General features: G+C 45.2%; 1 protein-coding gene across 1 annotated transcript in view; it reads right to left on the bottom strand.

Moving 5' to 3' along the window:
* The window catches only part of CCDC172 (coiled-coil domain containing 172), a 1280439-nt gene that overhangs the window by 191482 nt on the left and 1065688 nt on the right, over positions 1–23269 (bottom strand). Inside the window, exon 7 of the mRNA XM_069612213.1 lies at positions 11012–11099. Coding sequence (XP_069468314.1) covers positions 11012–11099 — 88 coding nt within the window. The remainder of the gene's footprint in view (positions 1–11011; positions 11100–23269) is intronic.

The following is a 23269-nucleotide window of genomic DNA, read 5'->3' as shown; positions in this document are numbered from 1 at the left end:
CAGCAGCTTTTTGCAATTCAAAAGTCTTCAACCATTGCCTTGGGTTGCCTGGTGACATTGTGCGTGGAACATGCAGTTTTTGTGATCTTGGAAAAGTCGGCTTTGACTCTTCCAAGAGTTTTAGGGTACAAGGTTATTTTATCAAATGCATAGCTACATCTCGTACGGTGTCACCTAGACAATCCTGTAACATTTGAAGCTGAACCAGTGAAACCTGATGATATTGTCCATGATTGTGCAACATATGAGGGAGAAGAGGAAGAAAGGATGAGTGTTAAGAAGGCTGCTTCATAGGGAGGTGAGGTACTGTTTGTTGATGTGTCCTCAATGATTAATCAGGACACTGAGGAAAGGCATACGGGTGCAGCCGTTGTGGGCCTTGTGGATGGAAAATACCGGGTCAGACAGAAGAAGTAGTTGCTTTCACATTACTCTGCGCAAGTAGCTGAACTTTTAGCACTTATAGAGGAGCTAGATGGGTAAGGGGAGGGCAGACACTATTTATTCTGACTGCTTATGTAACCTGCACGGGACATTCAAGGTTATCAAGGCGGTAGAGATGATGGTTTAGGAGATCTGACGTGACCCCTGTCCAGCATGTTGTGCTTCTATCCAGACTAATCGAACCATTAACCCTGTTCACAGAAGCAGTCATATTAAACCGCGCTGCGCATACTAATCGTACTAATGCCATAGCACTTGGAAATGATGCCGCAGACAGGGCGGTGACGGAAACCGCAACCTTGCCATTTATAGATTCCCAGTAAATGGAAGCCATGTTCCAGCAGGTACAGTTGCCAGCCGCATATACTGCAGTCCTGGTGCTTCAACTCATAGAAATGCGAGGAAAAGCACCTAAAGAGGAACAGGAGCTTTGGGCAAAGAGAGGATGTGTCCTCTCGACCACAGATTTTCTGTGGAGACAGGAGCTTACAGGAAAGGCAGTAATGCCTGTAGAACTGCTCCTTGTGACTCTAGAGCAACTACATTCCCCATTTCACACTTCTGAATGGCAAATTGCAGCAGACCTCCAGGGGGAATGGTGTATACCACACCTCCAGGATCAGGTACATAGATTCATAGGAAACTGTGTAGCTTGTATGGAATTCAATCCTGGAAACACCATGAGGTCCGTAAGGGGAGTTCTGTCGCGGCCCTCTGGGCCATTTTGGGAGCTCCACATTGATTTTGCTACATGCTCACGAGATGTAACAATTACTGGTACCTTATAGTAATTGTTTGTCCATTCACCCGGTGGCTTGAGGTTGGTCCCTGCGTACAACCTGATGCTAAATCTGCAGCAACATTTCTGGTGAGCAAGGTAGCTCCACAGTGGGGAATCTGTGAGGTCCTCAAGAATCTGCAAATGTGTGGCAAAGTTATCTTCAGCATCTGACATGGCTCTAGTAGCCAGTACAACCTGGTAAGGTACAGACACGTACCCATTTTTCTCTGTGTTTCAAAGGCGATGGCACAGAGCCTGTTGGCATGAATGGGAGCTGCAGCTGCACATTTGGCATCATCGACCTGGCTGGTGGTACAGCCGCGTGCCTGAAATTTTTTTGGACTTGCGATTCATATGCTTATAGGGAGTTGCTTCCAGCCTGGCGAGGTTTGTGCAGTTTCACCACACTACATGTGTCAGTTCTTGTCATTCCCAAAGTACATCTGATCTGAGCCTGCCCAATGCCCAAAGTCACTTCGGTGCCCTATTTGTCCCTGGTGCTCCTCATGTCCCTTTCATCATCACCTATGGACATATCAATAACGCTATCCGACCATGGGAAGAAAGGACGATTGCAACGGACTAAGCGTTCCAATTACATTGCAGCGAAATCATCAAAAGCTCTAGTGGACATTCATGAACAATATAAGCTATTTAGTCACACTGAGACCTTCTTCACGTCCTTCCTGGTGCCTGGAGTCCAAGCCTCAGCAAATAGCAAGTGGCTCCATGTGACCCGATATGAACTCTTGATGTTTGTTAATTCATCCAAATCAGCGTTCAGTGCCATCAAAGAAGAACTTAAGGCTCTGAGGCGTATAACCTTACAGAATAGGTACATTCTTGATCTCCTAACAGCTATGGAGGGAGGGATAGGTCAGAAGATAGAGAGCATGTGCACGTTTGTGCCTTCCAATGATTCAGAGAATGTGTCCCTGACTCAGACTTTTGCTGCCTTGCATAAGCTCAGAGTGATTATGGAAAAGGAGGCAGGAATCACAACTGACCCATGGCTAGACCCCAATTTCTCTTGGATGCCATCTATGAGGAGTTTTGCTGTAACCATTTCCTATCTATTTTTATTTTTTTTCTTATTATTTTTTGCTCTTGTGAACTGATTTTACGATACTGTTCTGCCCAGGTACCGAAAGCAGAGGCCATGATTACTGTAACCTTGTCCAAAGCTAGAACCACTGCCTGTTCATCTCACATGGGTGCTCAGATTGAAGCTGTTTTGTGTCTTCCACCAAGTTGGATGATTGTGTGGAGCAGCAGGAAGATTGGGGAAATGGTGGGGGGACGAGTGGGGTATGTTTCCGCAGTGGAGTATGCTCATGTTGGGACAAATCTAAGTGATGATTGAAGGGTTTTTCCCAAGAAGGTGGTTTTGAAGAACAGGAACATGATATATTAGTTAAAGGAGTACCTATATGGGGGATTGTTGGGGTGGTCAGGAAAGGTCCTAATGGTGAAGATGGGGTACATGTTGCACGTGCTAGTTAGCACAATCTTACCATTTTGGATATGTATATAGTATAGTTACAAGTGAATGGGATATGTTGCTTTAGTATTACTTGGTGTTCAAGTTGACACACATTGGATTTGCATGCACATAGAAAGACAAATGCCAAAACCACCAAATGAAATATAAAACACAATCCAGATATAATGTGTGATGATGTGCCTAGAGAATTAGCAGCGAGGAGTTTTATAATGCGCATGCGAGGAAAGGGACTGGTCATACATAACCCACTGTGAACACAACATGACAGTTGTTAAACATGCATGCACACTGATATACGTGCAAAGGGAATGATACATTTACATGGAGTGGGCTTTTTTATAAATGGATAAAAATTGTCAGTGAGGGTTTTTCATGAGATTAATTTTAAATGACTTGGAGAAACTGGTTTTGCAGAGTTTCAGAGAGCAGAGGAATGGTAAATGAGTAACTAACGACCCTAGCACATGGTCAAATCAGCTAATGAACCAGCCAGGGTTTTTATGGCCTGGTAGTATCGCAAAGGCGGATCTAATCTTTTTTAAGTGCATGTTGCTTTTGACTAACAATAAACATGGAGTGAAGGACGCCTAAGCCTAGGGTTGACAGATACTCCATGTGTTTCAATAGTTTTCATGATGTGCAATGCATGCTAAATTGGTAGTTGTTAAAATAGAATTTTCTAAAGACGCCACTAGGCAGTGGTGAATAAGATGACTATCGACAGTTCAAAGGGAATCTCTTTATTCTGCTCTCTCTCATGTCATTTGAAGTATCCATGCAAACCATGTGCAAATTACATTTAGGATTAAGAGGTCTCAGACCAGCTGGGACTTGAAAATTATGATGTGTGTACACAAATGTTTAACTGTGTGACGATGTCATGACCTACCACGGACAAAACCTAAAAAGAGGTGTGTTCTACACATGAGCTGAACATGGTCGTTAAGATAATGAGAATGGTAGAATTGGAGAAAGATGGGATTTCTTTTTATAGGTTTTAACCAATCACATGCGCGGGTGGTTTGCAATATATGTGGGAGTGTTTTAACTGTTGCAGAAGAACAAGTTACTTACCAACTGTAACGTTCTTTCGACTGGATGTTCCTCCCACGTATTCCTCATCTTGTGATAATTCGTTATCTCCAGCTTCGCTGCTTCGGAAAAAAAGATTCTTGGCAGAGGGCGCTGTGCTCGAGGTCGTGGCGTCGATTGTCCCTCAACGTACTCTGTTGACATCACCGATGGTATAAATTGCTCGAGCCGCGCCCGTTGCTTCAGTTCTGTTTTTTGGATGAAATATATATATATATATATAGGAGGAACACCCAGGCATGTCCCATGACCGATACATTCTTCGTGAGAGGAAAGTGTAAAAAACGTAAACTGTACTGTGGGGTAGGATGGGCTAGGATGGGAGGGTCGATGAGGAATACGTGGGAGGAACATCCAGTCGAAAGAACGTTACAGTTGGTAAGTAACTTGTTCTTCGAATGGATTGTGTCCTCCCACGTATTCCTCATCTTGTGATAGGCTCCCATAGCAGTATCCATTTTTGGAGGCGGGAGTACTAATTTCAGTTTTCGTGGACAGAATGCAGAACTGCCTTTGCAAAGAAACCCTTGTTAGAGGAGGCAGTGTCCAAACAATAATGTTTAACAAAAGTATGCATTGTTTTCCAGGTTGCAGCTGCACAAATATCTGCTGCTGGGACTCCCCTCTTTAGAGCCGCAGAATTAGCCATTCCCCTTGTAGAATGGGCACGAAGCCCATCTGGTGGTTCTTTTCCCGCTAATCTGTAGCATTCAACTATGGCTAATATGATCCAGCGGGAAATGGTCTGTTTAGTTACAGATAAGCCTAATTTATGGCCAGTATAACCCACAAACACTTGGTCATCTTGTCTCAATTTAGCCATCCTTGAGATGTAAAAACTAAGAGCCCTTTTGGGATCTAATCTGTGTAATCTCTCCTCTTCTTTGCTCAAATGAGGAGGAGGATAAAAGGTTGGTAGTCTGAGACTACTTTTGGCAAGAACGAAGGTTTAACTTTAAGGACTACCTTATCTTTATTAAAAATAGTATATGGTGGTTTGCATGAGAGAGCCTGAAGTTCGCTAACCCTGCGGGCTGATGATAGGGCCACAAGGAGGACAGTTTTTAGAGTCAAAAGCCTCATTGGACATGAGTGCAGAGGCTCAAAAGGTATGCAAGTCAAGAATTGTAATACTAAATTTAAGTCCCAAGTTAGTACATGAAAAGGTGCTGGAGGGTATACATTAGTAAGCCCCTTTAAGAATTGAATTATTAACGGTATTTTGAAATATGAAACCTCTTCCGAGGAGCGCTTGAAAATGGACAGCGCAGCAAGGTATCCTTTGATTGTTCCTAGCTGGAGCCCCAGAATAGCTAGATGTGGTAGAAAAGAGAGCACCATTGGGGTGCCACACTGAAAAGGGTCCACATCCTTGTCTTTGCACCAGTTACTAAACCTGTTCCAGCGATATCTGTACAAAGACTTTGTTGCTGGTCTTCTGGCCGAAAGCAAGATTTCCATTACGTCATCTGGAAGATACCAATCCTTGTATCTCAACCTCTCAGAAACCATGCGTGAAGGTTGAGTGTCTTGACCACTGGATGGAGAACCCGACCTTCCTCTTGCGAGAGAAGATCCTCTCTTTGCGGAAGATGTATTGGAGGGCAGATGGACATGTCTAGAAGGTCCGGGTACCACGTCCTCCTGGCCCAATCCGGGGCAATTAGGATCATGGTTTTCCTGAACTTTCTCAACTTCCTGATTACTTGAGGAATCACAGGGACTGGGGGAAACACGTACAGCAGTGGAAACTTCCACTCCACTACGAATGCGTCTCCCAGAGCTCCTCTTTGAGGAAATTCCCTTGAGCATTACTGATCGCACTTCCGGTTGATCGCGGTGGCAAACAGATCCACTTGAGGGATTCCCCAAAGGGCGAAGATCTCCACAAGGACTTCCTGAGCCAGCTCCCACTCGTGAGAGACCGTGCTCTGCCTGCTCAGAGCGTCTGCCGCCGTGTTCTTCTCTCCGGCTAGGTGAATTGCCGACAGAGAGATTTCTTCCCGTATTGCCCAGAACCAGAGCTGCATTGCTTCTCTGCACAATGGCAGTGACCCTACTCCTCCTATTTTGTTGAGGTAGTACATGGCCACCGTGTTGTCCGTCATTATCAGGACATTCTTTCCCCGTACAGAGGGCAGAAAGGCCTTCAGAGCTAGTCTGATTGCCCTCAGCTCCAACAGGTTGATGTGTAGTTTGGACTCTGATGGAGACCAACGATCGCTGATTGTCAGATCGTTGGTGTGTGCTCCCCACCCCGTGAGTGAGGCGTCCGTCACTACCGTTATCTCCAGCCATGGTTGCCAAAAAGACTCTCCCTTGAGAATGTTGTCGTTGCAAGCCCACCATAGAAGATCCTGAGCAACTGCGCTCGGGACTTGCAGAAGATCCGACATATTCCCTGAGGACTGGGACCACTGAGTTCTGAGTGCTCATTGAAGGGATCTCATTCTCAACCTGGCCTCTGGTACTAGGAAAATGCAGGATGCCATGAGGCCGAGCAACCTGAGAAAATCGAAGGCCGGTAGATGTTGGGCATTCTGAAACTTTGTTACCATCTGCTGGATGTGGAAAGCTCTCACTTCGGGAGGCGAGGCTTTTCCCGATGAAGTGTCCAAGACTGCTCCGATAAATAGGAGTTTCAGGGATGGTATCATGTGGGACTTCTTGAAATTGAGGGAGAAGCCCAATTTGTGGAGGAAGTGGCAGGTGATCGAAAGATGTTCCTGAGCTTGTTCTGGAGAACTTGCTCTGATCAACCAGTCGTCCAGGTAGGGATATATGCGAATACTTCCTCTCCTGAGACTTGCTGCCACAACTGCCAACAGTTTGGTGAAAACCCTTGGGGCGCAGGTCAACCCGAATGGAGGAACTCGAAAACTGATAAGGAGAATTGCCAATCGCGAACCTCAAGGAACTTTCTGTGCTTTGGATGGATTGGCACATGAAAGTAAGCATCCTGAAGGTCCAATTATACCAACCAATCTTGGAGTTGGAGAGCCTGAAAGATCTGAGAAAGAGTCACCATCTTGAACTTGTCCTTCCTGAAGAACTTGTTCAAATTTCTCAAGTCCAAGATGGGTCTCAGTCCTCTGTCCTTTTTTGGGATGAGAAAATATGGGGAGTACCAACCCCAGTTCCTCTCCGCTACAGGTACCGGTTCTATGGCACCTTACTCTAGCAGGGTTAAAATTTCCTGCAACAGGAGTGGATCTGGAAATTTGGCGGAGTTGGCTCCCGGTGGATGATTCTGAGGCCTTTTTAGAAAGGGGAGACAGTAACCTTGGGCTACTGTTTCCAGGTCCCAAGCATCTGAGGTAATGCCCCGCCATTCCTTCAGATGTTTACAGATCCTGCCTCCCACTGGTGTTTTGTGTAATAAGGTCTCAGATGGATTTGGAGGCGGCTGCAGGAGTGGCTGAGGGTACAGATGCCGCTCCTGAGACTGATTTTGCACCTCTTCCTCGTGTTCCACGTGGAAGTTTCTTTTTCCCCTTTGAGAAGCCTGTCCCCTTCCTCTACCAAAAGAGGAGTAGTATCGAAAAGAACGACCCCTCCAGGAAGATGAGCCGGAATAGGGTTTTAGAGGCTGGCGCAAAGAGGCGCTAAGTGATTTAGCTGCCACTTTCGAGGTCTGAAGTTTTTCTAGGCTTTCATCAGCCTTTCTGCCAAAGAGCCTCGAGCCATCAAAGGGCATGTTGAGAAATCTGGCTTGCATGTCCGGTGCAAACCCCGACTTCCTCAACCACGCAAATCTGCGTAGCACAATGCTTGCAGCCATGGATCTGCTGATACTATCAGCAGTATCCAGTCCAGACTGGAGACATTCCCCCATTGCCTCCTTCCCGTCTTTGACTATATTCAGGAAGCCTTCCCTTTCCTCGCCTTCCGGAATATGATTAGCTGCCACCGAAATACAGTCCCACAGTGTATGGGTAAACCTGGCTAGGGTACAGGTGACATTTGCTGACTTAAGTGCCATACTGCCTGATGTGAAAACCTTACGTGCCCAGGCATCAATTTTTTTATCCTCTCTATCTGGAGGGATAGTTGGATAAGCAGTTTGTTTTGAAGTAGATGCTGCCTGAATGAATAAACTCTCTGGAGTCAGATGTTTATTCAAATATTCAGGATCCGTTCCAGTCGGTCTATATTTTCTTGGAAAAGTGCTATCTGCAGCAGCATTAGTTTCTGGCTTCTCCCAGTTTTTCTCCACAGTCCTTTGGAGGGCTCTGTGGAAAGGGAGAACAGGATCTTTCTGAGGTCCCTTGACGATTATATCTGTCATGTCATCTTGTTCAAAAATGTGTGAAGTATTACCCCAACCCATATATTCAACTACCCTGGTCATAAGACCCCTGTACCCAGCATCTGCATGCTCTGCAGGATCAGGTTTGGCAAACTCTAATTCTGGGGATGTGTCAACTCCACTGGCAGAATGTAGAGTATCACTCAGGTCTTTCATTCTAGATTCCTGGTCAATAAGTTCCTCAGGAACTTGTCTTGTACCATAAGTAACTCCCAAAGAAGTAACCTCATCTTCTGAAGCAGACTCTTCATAGATTGCTGACATAGATTTGAAAAAGTCTGACCTGGGCAAAGGAGTGAATCTCCTTTCTTCCTCTTCCATCTGCTTCGAAAGGAATTGGCAATTCCCTCAAATTTTTCGAAGATATCTTCGAAGTCTTCAAAGTCTTCGAAGATGACTTCGATAATGGCGTTGATGACGCATTTGGCTTTGGCATCGAAATTATCGACGTCGAGGGCGTCGACGAAGTTGTCGAAGTCTTCGACGACTTGTGTTTCTTGCATGGCACTGGAGAGGTGCTCGACTCTCGAAGAGTCTTCGATGGCTTTACGTCGAGTCGAGGTTTTTTGGATTCCTCGACGCTACCGGTCTTAGCCATGGTAGCCTTGGACATCCCTTTGTCGTCCAATGGAGCGACTTTAGGGGTATGGCTTTTTCGAGCGTCTTTCGAGGGGGTCGGGCCGCATTTTCGAAAACCTCCATCATCTTTTTGCGGAATTCTTCCCACTTACTGGGAGAATCCGATTTAGTCGGACAACGAATTTCTTCGGTCGATTCTGAAGAAGAAGATGATGATGAGGGAGATCTATGTCGCCTCTTCATTTTTTTCGATGATGACGAAGAGTGTCTCGATCTACTCCTAGAGCGAGATCTCTTTGAGTGCCTATGGCGATCCGATTCCTTAGAATCAGTCGCTTTCTTGTGTCTTTTTGACGAAATCTTTTTTGAGGCCACCCTCCCCACCAACAGTTTACCTCTCCTCTCACGAAGAGCTTTTTCGGTCATAGATTGGCAGGACCCGCAGTCGTCGGTTTGGTGACTGGAACCGAAACACCAGAGACAAATCCGGTGGGGATCGGTGATCGACATCTTAGATCCACAATCTGCACACTTCTTAAACCCAGTTCTGGGTGTCGAAGGTGTCGAAGATGACGACATTTTCTTCACAGAAAATAGAAGCACGCCGTTCTCGATAGCGAAGCGATCGGAAAAACGGAACTGAAGCAACGGGCGCGGCTCGAGCTATTTATACCATCGGTGACGTCGACAGAGTACGGAGTACGTCGAGGGACAATCGACGCCACAACCTCGAGCACAGCGCCTTCTGCAGAGAATTTTTTTTTCCGAAGCAGCGAAGCTGGAGATAACGAATTATCACAAGATGAGGAATACGTGGGAGGACACAATCCATTCGAAATGTATATAATGTGTCAGCTTGCGGGGTTCAGGCAGACTTGGGTTAGTTTGACTCCAAAGGGTCATCTAGCCCCTACCGGGCGTTTGTACAAAAAACTTGCTTGACGTACAAAACAGGTACTCGCTTCTTAGATGGGTGAAGATGATTAAGGGCCCGCCCCTACACTGCCAATTCACAAGATCCACCACCGTCCATTGTGAGCAGGTGGAGGCCAGTTGAGATCTGCGCTCTTGCTTGCTTGGTGAGCCCGGAAAATTGTGGAGATCAAGAAGCGAGGGTGGCCCGTCAAGCGCCTTTGTGACTGAATGCCTTCCTAAGGAGTGTGGCCTTCAAATCTTTGCTGAAATTCGTTGGATATAAAGGTCTTTAAAAAGTCCATTGCTTGGAAAGCACAGCACTTCCAGCCAGGTGCTGGGGAGCCTAAAAAATAAATCAAGGCAACTAACCGTTTGATTTGGCCACTAGGTCGGAAACACATTTGTACATAGCCGATCTGAGGCAATTTAAGAGTTGCAGACCAGTTTTCTACAGACTGTGGCATTGCCAGGACATCAATAACATTGTACACATGCACGCTGTGTAGTCTGCCAAAAAAAGCAAACTCGCATTCCAGGGCAAGAGCTGACAAATATGCCTTTGCTGCCGAACAAACTTGTTACATTTATTTCACACTCACTTCGACCAGGCCAACAAAATCTGCTGTTTCTTGGTAATTTTTCAGTCCCAATTATTGAGATAAACAGCAGTAAAATGAGAGGCTTGCAATAAATCGAGTTGATAGATGACCCTTTGGGCGTAATTACTAAAAGTGTAAAGTACAATGTAAGCCTCTGAAAAGCCTTCGGTACGTAGACTTTTTTTAACATTCTGGGATTGTTTTCTTCTGTGCAGTTAATCCTATTTTGGCCCATTAAGATCTTAAAATAAAATGACTGCGCTTCAAACTTTATGTTGAACTATGAACGAGGCCAAGAGCAGCAAATTGGCGTTATTGCAGTTTCTAAAAACGCGTAATATAAGTTTAAAGGATGGTATTTCAAATACTGCCGAGCCTTTTATAATTGGTCGTATTTAGGAGGTGAACAGCTTAACTTTCCCATAAAAACCCAGCAACAAGCACAAGGGGACCCATCGTTTCAATTAAGCCCCGGCCCCCGCCTGGAGGCCAGTGCTCAGCCCCAAGTAGTTACAGAACTCATTAAAGGGTTCTGAGCCACTTCATGACAGAAATCACCGAGTGCTCATATTATTTGTGGAAGTGACTTGGCAGATGTTCTTAATTTTTTTTTTCCAGTTTCTCCAGTCTCCTCTGACCACCCTCTCCCCTACTTTTACCCCTTACCTCTCAGCATATCCTTTTCTCCGTTACTGCCGCAAAGTGAAGTAAATTACCACTCAATTATTTATGTCAATAAAACAACTGTACCTGAATTACACCTTAATATTTTGAAGAACATGGCATACCATCTGTAGAAATTCCACTTCTGCACGCAGAGCCTCGTGCACCTGATCCAGGTCCTCATCTTTGAAGATTTCTAGTTCACTTTTAAGCCTGTAAAAAAAATGCGTCAGTCACTCAACAATAACGCCAATATTGAGCACCAAGCACACAACAAGCTATATTGTCGCTCTGCACTTAATGTGTAGGTTTCAGTACTATTATTTATCAGAGAGGCACTATTTTATTGTATCGACCTCGGACGCAGAAAGGCTAGTGCGGTCTAGAGTTATGATCGTATGACTTGAGCTGCAGGCACCTTAACCAAGTGAGCTATGTGGGAGCTCCCCTTCTCTTTCTCTCCAACACTGGGCCGGTTCAAAGATTGTCGCGGCCGTGTGGCAAAAGACGTGTGACGGCGGCGGTGGGGGGTTAGGGAGGACTTGCGTTTAGAGGGTTTAGGGGGAGGGAATTTTCATAAGTATTGACATCGCGAGCAGAGAAATGACAGTAAATCGTGTCATAGGATCGAGGTGATTTCGGGAAGTTACTTCATAATTTAGCATTATTGAGGAGAGAGATAAATAACTTTTTTTATTTGCAATGTATGAAGTCACGATTATTCGTTTTATCATTATATGTGGGGCAATAACGCAAGTGAGAATTTTTTGAGACAGTATACAGTGTGAACTGAATCACTTCTCTGGACTTCTAATTTTGGCAGAAAAGGTACAGTGGGTCACAATGATTTGTACAGGTTCACACAGTTTAGTTACATGATGAAGCCAGGGTGTGAAACCAGTCTGCAACTTGGGAACTGGACCACGAATCTTCCCAGTCCGAGTTGGGTGAAATATGTGTTGGTTGGCTTTCAAGAACACTATGCTCTGTAGAGGTGAATTGAAAAGAGCTCATGAAATAATAACCCAGACAAATATATACATTTTTCTAGAAATATTTTAAGTTAATTTGATGACAGCTTTATTCCCCTTTCCCCCTCCCACTCTTAAATGGAAGGCAACAAGTACCAGAATGCAAAGTATTGTTAGGTTAAAAAAAGTCTTCTGTGATTTCAAACGTACTTTCAAGACACTTTTTGGGCTGGGGTGAGTGTGTGTGGGGGGGGTGTTGGAACCCTGCTGTTCAGTGGCGCTGGATCCGGGTTTCACCTATTTTAGTTAGTAATGCTCAAGGTTCATTTCATTCGTCAATGATAGTTGACAGCATTGTAGGGTTTTGAAACCACGTTGTGTTTATTGTTCCAAACGGGGGGGGGGGGGGTGGCTTGAGTTTAGGGGGGCGGAATTTTGACATCGTGAGCAATGACATTACAGAAAATCGTGTCACAGGAAGTGACACCAGTCTTTGATACCCGAGGGGATCTCGGGAAGTTACTTCACAATAGTGGTGAAAACTAACTCCAGCTCAACTGTACAAATGGGTGAAAACAGGATCCAGCTCCACTGTACAAATGGGTGCCAACCCTCCACCCCCCACCCCAAAAGTGAACTTTTTCAAAAATGGGACTGCAGGAGCTCTGTCCCTTGGAACCTTACACAAAGGCAGCAGGAGTAACAACAAGCTCAAGGAATACCCATAATTGATGGACTATACCAAGTTCTTATGCTAGCACAGAGATCCACAGTTCCCTTAAGCTCCAAACACACAACTTATTTTCAAGACACAAAACTAAATACATTATTTGATAAGGCCACATGTTTATAGTCATTGTTCACACAGACATGCAACTTATTTTTTTTTCTTCTTTTTTTTTGGAAACTTTATTTACAAAACTATAAAATCACATACATTACAATACACTCCATAAGACATTTAAAGTACTTGAAACCATCAAAAAACATTTTTTAAAAGCATGCAACTTATTGATATACAATATGTGAAGAAAATGCTAAGTTTCACAAAACAGTAAACTCTTTTGTGTGTGTAAGAGAAATAAGCATGATTGGTGAAAATAAAAGAGACAGCGAGGGTTTTTAGTGCAACTTACTTGTCTCCGAAGGTGGCCCAGATTTGGGGAGCTAACTGGACCTTTGTGTGGCCTTTCAGAAGCTGATGCACCCATCACATTTTTTATTACTCAAACACAACACTTATTAGGCTTTTGCCGGAAACAATGGTTACTCCAGAAAGCTATCACTAAAAAAGAGCCTTCAATGTAAATGATGTTTTGATTATAATGCGAATGTGAAGTCTTTATGGTGCTCCAGTGAGAAGACCTTCTGAATTTACCATTGGAGCAGTGTCCGTTCACCTGTCTGACAAAAGCTGATGAAGAGGTGACGCCTTCAAAGCTTCCTTAGAACAGAGAAGAAACGGCTTTAGATTAGCCAAGCAGTAACTAGAAGGCAGGATATGGGAAGAGTCCAGGCACAGTGGTGTCACAGTTGCTCAATATGAGCTGGCAGTCCAGCAGCCATCCGTTGTCTGACTGTTTCAGACTCTCCTATTGGTGGAAGGGCTGGGGTCACCCTGAACACAGGATGTGTCATATTAGGTGAGTATATGAAGCCTTTCAACAGTCAGCCACTGGAGCCAGGATTCTGAAGAGGACTACTGGAACCACCACTGGCCAAGCCTCCTTCCGCAAAGGCACAGCTTTATACTTCAACAGGGGAGACCTGTGCCTGGTGCCTCCATCCTTTGGACTAGACTGGTCTATAATGAGGCTGGACATTTCACAGGCATCATTGTCGCGTGACTAAGCCTTGCCACCTTTCTGCTGCTGATCTGAAAAGGGTCCTGGGCCAAAGATTGCATCACTGCCTATCCAGATCCACACCCAACAGCAAATGTGACAGGGTTAACCTACTAACAGCACTACATTATACATGTACAGCTCACAATGCATATGATCCGTGCTTGAAACATTGCCCTGAGAGTAGCCAAAACAGACCCTTCCATCAGGAGCCACAGAGCTTGATGATACTGTGTTAAGCTCTGCACAGCAGATGGGATGCAGTTCCAAGTTGGGCCTTGGGAATAGCCAACAATGCTAGCATGACCAAGGATGGTCAATGGGTGGGTAAAAAGCGAAACAACATCTACAGGCTGTGACTCTCTCCTTACATCCATCCCTCTTCTATCTTCACCTCCCTTGGCAAGTTTTAGCATATAGGCAGTACTTACAATGCGACCAAACAGCACAGCTAAGAAGGGTTTAACATAGTCACAGATACTTTACACATTAAGAAAACCACTGCAACGTAAGGCATTAATGAAGACCAATGCTCTGTCTGCGGAACTCGTCCAGATGATTCAAACATGCATCAAACACCGGGATTCCTAAGTGGGAACTTTAATGTTTTTGTTGGATGCGGCCAGAAAACGGGCTTTAAGTGGGCAAGGGCTAGCTGGGCTGGAGCTCCGTCAGTTTCTGAAAAATGTTTCTGTGATGGGAAACTGCCAAGGCTACTTAAAGTCCTGTGAAAGTCTCAGCCGATGAGACCGCTAAAAGTCAAAGCTGCAGAGCTTCAGACTTTACAAAAAAATCCATTGGATACTAGTGGCCTACATTTTCTCCCTTAATTGGGTGGTCGACCCCCGCCAGGCATCCCTTTAACTAAGAGATGCAGGGATCATTACCCTTGCATGCTGGGTGAGAGGGTGATGATCGATGCAAAGGGATGCATGGCGGGGGTTTGCGGCACATACCTAAGCCACCTACCTCCTGTTAGGCCACAACCAGAGACGTCTTTATGGGAGGGCAAAAGGGGCCCCCACCTTGGAGGGTGGCCCCAAAAAAGCTGCCTGATCTGAAGAAGTAAGATTACATTGTTAACCAGTATTAAATAGCACACATCAGGATATTTTATGGGGTGCTGCTGAGTCCTTAATCCCATTGCCTTTCATCATGTATTGCTTTTGTGTTCACTGTGGTATACATAGTTTGTGTGTTCTTTACAGCACAACTCTGTAGCATTCTTTCCTTCCTGTGGGAATTATGTTGATCAAGTGCAATAGGCAACAGTGAAATGCACATTGATAAATTGAGTGTGACAATGGTTCAGAAGTTAGCTCAGTGTGTGAAGCACCCATTGCAGAGATATGTGTTCATAAACAAAATTAGAATATCATATTCCGGCAAGGCTGGCTGAGCCTTTCCTATGTCTGAAGTTTATAAAACTGCCTGCATATGTACTTGGTTTTGCAGAACAACATCTGCTGGTATCAGCAATGTACCTGTACCAGATAGGGAATGCTATAAAAACTAACTTGTCATCCGTATGGTGAAGGTTTAGAAATTGGTTTGTTCAGATGAGGTGTTGTAAAACCTAGGCAATCGCCTCCAACAATGGTATAAACTGTTAGTCTAAGAGGTGAATAAGTATCCAAATTCAAGACTATGGAACGAAAGCGTTCATGCTTGTATCCTGGCTTTGCCAGCAGACGATACAGTGATCCTGGTCAAATCATCTAATATATCTTACATTACTTTGCTGTCTTCTGTGAGGTGTGCCTTCTTGCATGCTTCTGGCATCGTTTAGCCCATTACTCGATCTTTCTTCTTATGTAGACTATTTGAGTGGAAGGGGTGGTAGACAGAAGAGAGCGTACCAGATGTTGCAGGCCTTAGGCAAGCATATTTCAAGGTCTTCTTGTTTGATACAAAAAACGGTTAACTTTTTGGTAAAAGTCAAAGGTTCTTGTGCATGTTTATAAATGAAAATGTCACAAGCCATTGTTTTGGAAGTATTTAAAGCTTTAAAATACAAAAGACAAACCCAGATTACATTTGTTAAATCACATCGATTGGTATGCTGGTACTTATATACTTCCCTTGATGATGGAGAGAATGAAGCTAGAACCATTCCCATTTTGCATAGAATCCTTCTTCTATAATACTTTTTTAAAAAATGGTCATGTTTGGTAATGTGAATTGTGTAACCAATGTGTGATCCTTGTCATCTCATTTAATCTTATATTGCCAGTCCCTAAACCTTTCAAAATTGTCATCCCTTCATAGTGATTTGCTTCTCATGGTATGATCTTCATAAAAGCCTTATTCATGGTTTCACTGGCTATAGGGTTGCTTCCACTTTAATAGTGAGCATATTCATATCCCACACCACAGGCATGTGTTCCTTTGATATCTAATGGCAACACTATTTGAAAACCATATCCCACTTCTAATCTCAATCTGTCTGGATAAAGACACCTTTCTGGAAGCTTCTAATCTGCATCCACTATCCATGCTACGGTATGTGTAGCGTTCTCCTTCCTTCCAATTGGTTTACTCTGTCCATGCATGAGCACTTTTGCATTCTGTAAGGCAGCTAATGTGAGTTCTCTGTCTATTATGGGTGACATGTACCTTTTACATTGTGTCCTGCATTAGTACTAGCACCAGAGCAGTAACCTCTTTGTAGACTGCTAATGTTGGTCTTCAAATGCTACTTGTTTATCATTCTGATTAGAGCAAGAATGACAAAGGTAAGGGGACTTAAAGGGAGTAAACGTGCTCATTATGCTGCGAGACAGCATATCAACCTGTAGGTTGTGAGCGCAATTGGTGGGTGGTGCGACTATTATTCTTGATCCCTTAATTCGTTTGGTTTGGTGGAGGGGGCCCCAAGGATGTCCGTGCCCAGGGCCCCAAAAGTGATTACGATGGCCCTGACAACTGCTTTTAGGCAGCACCCCTCCAAGAGCCCCCCTCAGTTGTGCATGCCACTTGAAGCACTGGGCGGACAGACCGGCCCTTTAAATGTGGCCCTGAAAGAATGGTGACCGTGTGTGGTCTTATTCTCCAGGGGTGCGAGAGTTAAACCCAGGCTCACGAGGTGCAGGAAGCATCAGCGGACTCATCGCACTCCCAGCATACTGCACTGAAGTACCGTCTATGCCTATGCTCTGCAATAATGCAGCCTGGATAATGAGCCATGCGTAAGAAACACAAATAAAGCATCAGGGGGCAATTATGACTGGTCCTAGCATCTTGGCTGGGTACGCATTACTGATGGGCTGTACATGTGGATGGAAAAGACCCCTGCGCTTTTTAAATGTACCCAGAGGCATTCAGCAACAGCCACCCACTGTGCAGAATAAGGTCACATTTCAGTAGTTGACGTGCTGTGAACCTTTATTACCCCATAGTTCCAGATCTGCTTCAAATGGCCCGTTATTACCTCCCTCTTCCCCTCGCGGGACCCGGAAAAGACGTCTGGTTTTACCAGACGTCGGGTCCGGGTCCCACTAAGGGAACCTCATAATCAGCACTCCCGGTCCGTACCGGCACCCTTCATTACGGGAGCGCAACCCTTGTAATGAGGCCCTGGGCCTCATTATGACCTCAGCGGTAGCCATGCCGCTATTGGCGGCATGGCTGCCGCCGAAATCGCGTCAGGGTCCGGGTCCTCAGAATGAGGAATTACCGGGCCATTCCAAGTTCGGAAGGCCCGGTAATTCCTCCCTCCAAGGACCCGGTCCTTCCCCATTTCCATTTCAGCCCCTATAGGGCTGAATGGGAATGTGAGAGGGAGCAAACAACGGGCCATTACGAGTTGGCCCGCTGTTTGCTCCCTCTTCCCCTCGCGGGACCCGGTAAGCACGCCTGGTTTGACCAGGCGTTACTTCCTGGGTCCTGCGAGGGGACCTCATAATGAGGCGGTACGGGGTAAACGGCGCCGGTACCTTTTACGGCGCCGTTTACCCCGTACCGCCAAGGTCGTGATGAGGCCCCCTGTGTTTCAAAGCACCACAAGGCAAAAGGGAACGGAACAAGGGAGCAAATAAGCAATGACAATGGGGGTCATTACAAGGTGGGCGGTAAGGGATACCGGGCACCGGTAAGGAGACCGGTGCCGGTAATCCCTTACCGCCCTATTCCAAGGTCCCTTGGTGGGGACCGTAAGGAATGTGTGGTCTGACCACACATCTCTTACGGGTCCCACTAAGGGACCAGGGCACTAATAACGGGCTTGCAAGTCGCGAGCCGGTTATTAGCACCCTCCCCATTCCCATTGAGCCCTATGGGGGCTCAAATGGGAATGGGGAATGGTCTGTTCAATGGGGGCTTACTGGTCCTGCCAGGGTCTGACTACACCGGTAACTCTCCATAGAACGAGACCGGACACGGGCATGGTATGGGAGGCAGTCATGGAGCTAATAGCTCCATTGCGACCACCCATCTCGTAATGAGGCCCAATGAATAAATAGAAACGGACAGCGGTCCTATGAGGCCGTGTGACATTCAGACCGTGCAAGTGCAGTGAAAAGAGAAAAAGGAAAAAAGGGGTGTGGTGGGGGTAAGTGCAATAAGGGTCCCCCAGGAGAGTAAATGCCAGGGGTGACCATTAGGGAGGCAACAGGTAAGTGCATGGGCAGAGACGTCCCAGGCAAAGAGGAAGGTCTACCACCCAACAGTTAAGTGCAGGGCAAAGGCAAACCACCCCACAGGCGGGTGCAGTCCCAGAGGGCAGTGCAGGGGGGCATGGGGTACTGGTGGCGATTGGGCAGAAGGCCAGGGCCCTAATGGACTCCTGAGGGACAAGGCTGTCAATCTCAGTGACAGAGGGGATGGTTAGCATGAGTGGAGAGGGAAGCAGGAGGAGAAGAGAAAGGTCTTGAGTTGTTTGCAGAACTTGAGGTGGTCCGGTTCAAGATGGAGAGAGAGGGGCGACTGTTCCATAGGAGGGAGCCAGCTGAGGAGAGAGATCTGCCCCCGGCCCTCTGCTTGGAGAAACATTTGATCCGCAGAGAGTTGGAGCAAGAAGATCAAAGGGATCTGGAAGGGGAGTATTTAGTAAGAGAGAGCTGTAGGTAGCGTGTTCCCAGGACCCAGACATCCTTCTGGATGATGAAATGGGTCTTGAATTTGATCCTTGCAGCAACCGGGAGCCAGTCGAGAGATTTTAGAACTGGAGAGATATGTTCCCAGGGCTTGAGGCAAAGGTTAACTCTCACATCTCTATTCTGGATTAGTTGAAGAGGATGGAGTGAAGAGGCAGGTTGATGAAGAGGCTGTTACAGTAATCCAGCCTCCAGAGGACCCGAGCTCTAGAAACGTTGAGCTTCTGGGGGAAGGTGAGGAAAGGGAGAATGCCTCTAATGAGATGAAGTTGAAAGTGGGCCTTCTTGGCAAGGTCCAAGATCAGTGGTATAACGGGGGCCCCTGGAGCCCCTGCGGCGCAGGGGGGCCCATGCTGCCCATGCCCAGCAGGGGGCCCACTGGCGGTGGGAGGCCCTCACATTTTGTGTTACGCCGCTCTCCAAGATGTACGGAATAAAGGAGAGAGAGGAATCGAAGATGACCGCAAGGTTTCTGGCCTCAGTGGAAGGAGAGGGAGGTGAGCTAATTGAGGGCGGCCAAAGTTCAGGAGGAAAATGGGGAGCAGGTGTACCGATAGGAAGAATCTCTGTCTTACTGGCATTAAGACAGAGATCATTGGAGGTGCACCAAGACTGAATAGCATACAGACAGTCAGGGATGATAGAGGAGGAAGGAGAAGAGGAAGAGGGGAGCTTGCGAAAGAGCTGTGTGTCTTCTGCGTAACACTGGAAATGAGGAGAGAAGGCAGAGATCAGGTGAGCAAGAGGCGCAAGGTAGATGTTGAAAAGCCAAGGCAAGAGGATAGAGCTCTGGGGAACACCACATGTAGAGAGAGTGGTGGAGGAGAAGGAGCCCAGGAGCACCTGGGAAGGGCGGTCAGTGAGGAAGGAGGTCAACCAATCCAGTGCCCGGTCTGAGATACCGAGAGTGTCTTGGAGCCACTTTATCAGGATAGAATGGTTGACCCTGTCAAAGGCGGAAGAGAGGTCAAGAAGAATGATAACAGCAAAAAAGTTTGAGTCAAGATTTGCAAGAAATTCTTCACGGGTGTTCAGGAGAGCAGTTCATGTGCCCCTGGATGCTCGGTATCGAGATTGATGGTCATGTAAACAACCAACAAATTCAATGTGTTGAGTCAGTTGGGGGAAGACCAACTTCTCCGGCAGCTCCCCAAGGAAGGGTGTAGTAGAGTACACTTCTCACCTTAGCTTGGATGGTCTTTGTACATATTCAGTTACTATGAGCCTAGAGAATATGAGACCACACCTTTTTTGAAAACCTGTCAATGGTGTAAGAACTCCTGCTCATGAATCATTAAACCCTCGATATGAGCAGAAATGTGGTCGTTCTGAATTGAAAGGACTACAAGTGGGAAGCAAATAGACACTTGCATGATGCCACTTGTTATGGTTTGGAGTTTTTGAACAACTGGAACTGGAAGGTCTGTTGGACGAAGATGTTTGCAAATTCTTAGTTAAAAGAAATTCAGTAACATCTACAATATACTTTATTCCCAAGATCCACAAGTGTGTGAAAAGAACCTCCAGGGCTCCCAATCATGACATTGGTAGAATCATTGTTGGAAAATTTGACTAAACTAATTGATGACGTTCTTTACCCCTTTGTCTCAACTCTTCCTTCTTATGTGCGTGATACTACAGATTTTTTTAGTAAAATCCATCAAATTCCTTGGGAAGATGATTACATGCTAGCCACTATGGACGTGGTATCGCTGTATACTTCAATTAGTCACAGCATGGGTCTGAAAGCATGGCAGTTCTATTTGAATACCAGATCCCTACATTTTCTTAAGCACACTCAAATTATTCTTGCCATGATGCCTTTGGCGTATGTTGTGCTTTACAAGATCACATAACATAACATAACATGGTTGAACTATGTCTTACAAATAATGTTTTTGTATTTGAAGGTCAATTTTATAGACAATTTGCCCCTTCATGTGCAAATCTGAGTATCTGCTGGTTTGAACAATTTATGATTTGGTCTGAGGAGAATATCAAGTATACAGATAAGATACTATGGCTGTGTTTCATAGATTACTTGTTTATCATATGGAATGGAATGTAAATGGCTGGAGTTTGTTGGAATTCTCAATGACAATACATTGAATCTCAAATTCACAGAGTCGCACAGTCACAAAGAAGTGATATTTTTTGATGTTCTAGTCAAACAACAACAAGGAAAGATTGAGACTAATCTGTACAGAAGACTGCGTAGAAATTGCTCCACTATGGGCTTTTTCGACAAGCACAGCAAATGGACTGTGAGAGGCTTTTTAGATCAGGCATATCCTAAAAAAGTGATTGAGCGAGCATATCTTAAAGTTTGAGGAAAAAAGAGAGAAGAACCCCTTTTCACAAACAACATCCTCACAGCCAAAGATAATAAATCTGATGAGTCACGTTTCATTGTTACTTTTGATGGCAGTACCAAAAGTATTACTAGAATTATGGGTTCGCATTGGCATGTGTTAAGACTTGAAAAAAATCTTAAGAAGGTCCTGCCTAGGAATCACAGTATAACATACAGGCGGTCAACCTCTTGTAAAGATCTATTGGCGTCCAGTTTCTTACAGAAAGAATGGTAACAATGTGGGGCACAATGGATAGAGATTTCCAGTCAGGGCTTTCATAAATGTATGAAATATAAAGCCTGCCAATTTGCACTGAACTGCACCACATTAGAACAACCAGTGTTAAAACATCAAATTAACATAAAGGATAATATTACTTGCAATACTGAGTTTGTAATGTATGTACTAATGTGTACTTGTAAAAAGTGGTATGTGGGAAGCACAATGGGAAAATTTAAGTTACGTATATTGCAACACATCCGTGCAATAAAGAATAATGACCAATCTTACCCCATGGCCAAACATCTCTAGGAAACACATAGGGCCTCATTACAAGTTTGGAGGTAGCCAAGGTGCTATTAGCACCATGGCTGCCTCCAAATTGGGCTCCTTTACCGGGTTCCTGCAATGGGGACTTACCGGATCATTCCTACATAGGACGACCCGGTAAGTCCTCCTTGCAGGAACCATTCCCCATTCCCATTTGAGCCCCCATCGGGCTCAATGGGAATGGGGAGAGAGGTAACAACGGGCACATTACAAGTGTCCCGTTGTTACCTCCCTCTTCCCCTCGCGGGACCCAGAAAAGACATCTGGTTTTACCAGACTTCTGATCCGGGTCCCGCAAAGGGAACCTCGTAATCAGCCCTGACGGAATGAAGGGGGCCGGTCCAATACCGGCCCCCTTCATTTCGTGAGCGGCAGGGTCGTAATGAGGCCCATAATAGTGAATTGGCTGGTTTTATTTTGGTATGCTGAGTATCCCTAAGAGTCCAAGAGGGAGTAATCGAGAACTTTCTTTATGTCAACAAGAAACAAGAACTATATTAGATTTAGAAACACAATCCCCCAATAGACATAATATAGATGAGGAATTGAACACGTTTTATAGCATATTTTGTTCGTACATCATTGCTGTCTTCTGTCTGATTTTTTTATATTTAGAATGGTATATCGATAGGAATTCTTTTTCTGATAGGTTAAGGGATGACATATGTTTTGATTTAGTTATTTAGTGAAACTAGATTGTCAGTGTTGTAATGTCTGTTTTTAGGTCAAGTTGTCAGTATTCTTTGGTTCTTGCTTTCTCCATGCAAGTGTTTGTTGGTTTTATGGTCATGAAAGCTAGTTAATTTACCCTAAGGTTAAGCATTAGGCACCTTTAAAACATAAGCCATGTTGTGTAATACAGGATTACGGGCCTCATTACGAGTTTGGGGGTAGCCATGGATCTATTAGCTCCATGGCTGCCTCCAAACCGGGCTCCATTACCGGGTTCCTGCAAGGAGGAATAACCGGGTCATTCCGACGTAGGAGGACCCTGTAATTCCTCCTTGCAGGAACCATTCCCCATTCCCATTTGAGCCCCTATAGGGCTCAATGGGAATGAGGATGGAGGTAACAACGGGCACATTACAAGTGTCACGTTCTTACCTCCCTCTTCCCTCGCGGGACCCGGAAAAGATGTCTGGTTTTACCAGACGTCTGATCCGTTTCCCGCAACGGGAACCTCGTAAGGGAACCTTCATTCGGGCAGCGCCAGGGTCCTAATGAGGCCCTATGTGTTTAAACATGGCTCTAGTTGTCAGTGTTATAGAACATTGCAATATATATTTTTTATGTTTTTGTGACTTTTTAATAATTATGTGAATGTGCAATTGAAGTTTACAGCACTTGGCACTTTATTGTTATGATATTTTATCTTGATTAAGTGCATGATAGTATTTATAACACAGTCATTCGGACTGTGTTAACTTGTTTGTAAATTGCCCTTTTATGAGATCAGTGAGCATAACAATGGGTTGTTGATGCCAAATGATTTGTCCAGTATTGGGTTTTCCAGTTTTCACATTGTGTACTTTATACTCTGTCCCTTTCTCTCCCTCTTCACTGTCCCCTTTA

Source organism: Ambystoma mexicanum, chromosome 8 (genome assembly GCF_040938575.1).
Source record: "Ambystoma mexicanum isolate Mex_15411 chromosome 8, UKY_AmexF1_1, whole genome shotgun sequence".
Lineage (NCBI taxonomy): Eukaryota > Metazoa > Chordata > Amphibia > Caudata > Ambystomatidae > Ambystoma > Ambystoma mexicanum.
This window is presented reverse-complemented; position numbering and strand designations above follow the sequence as displayed.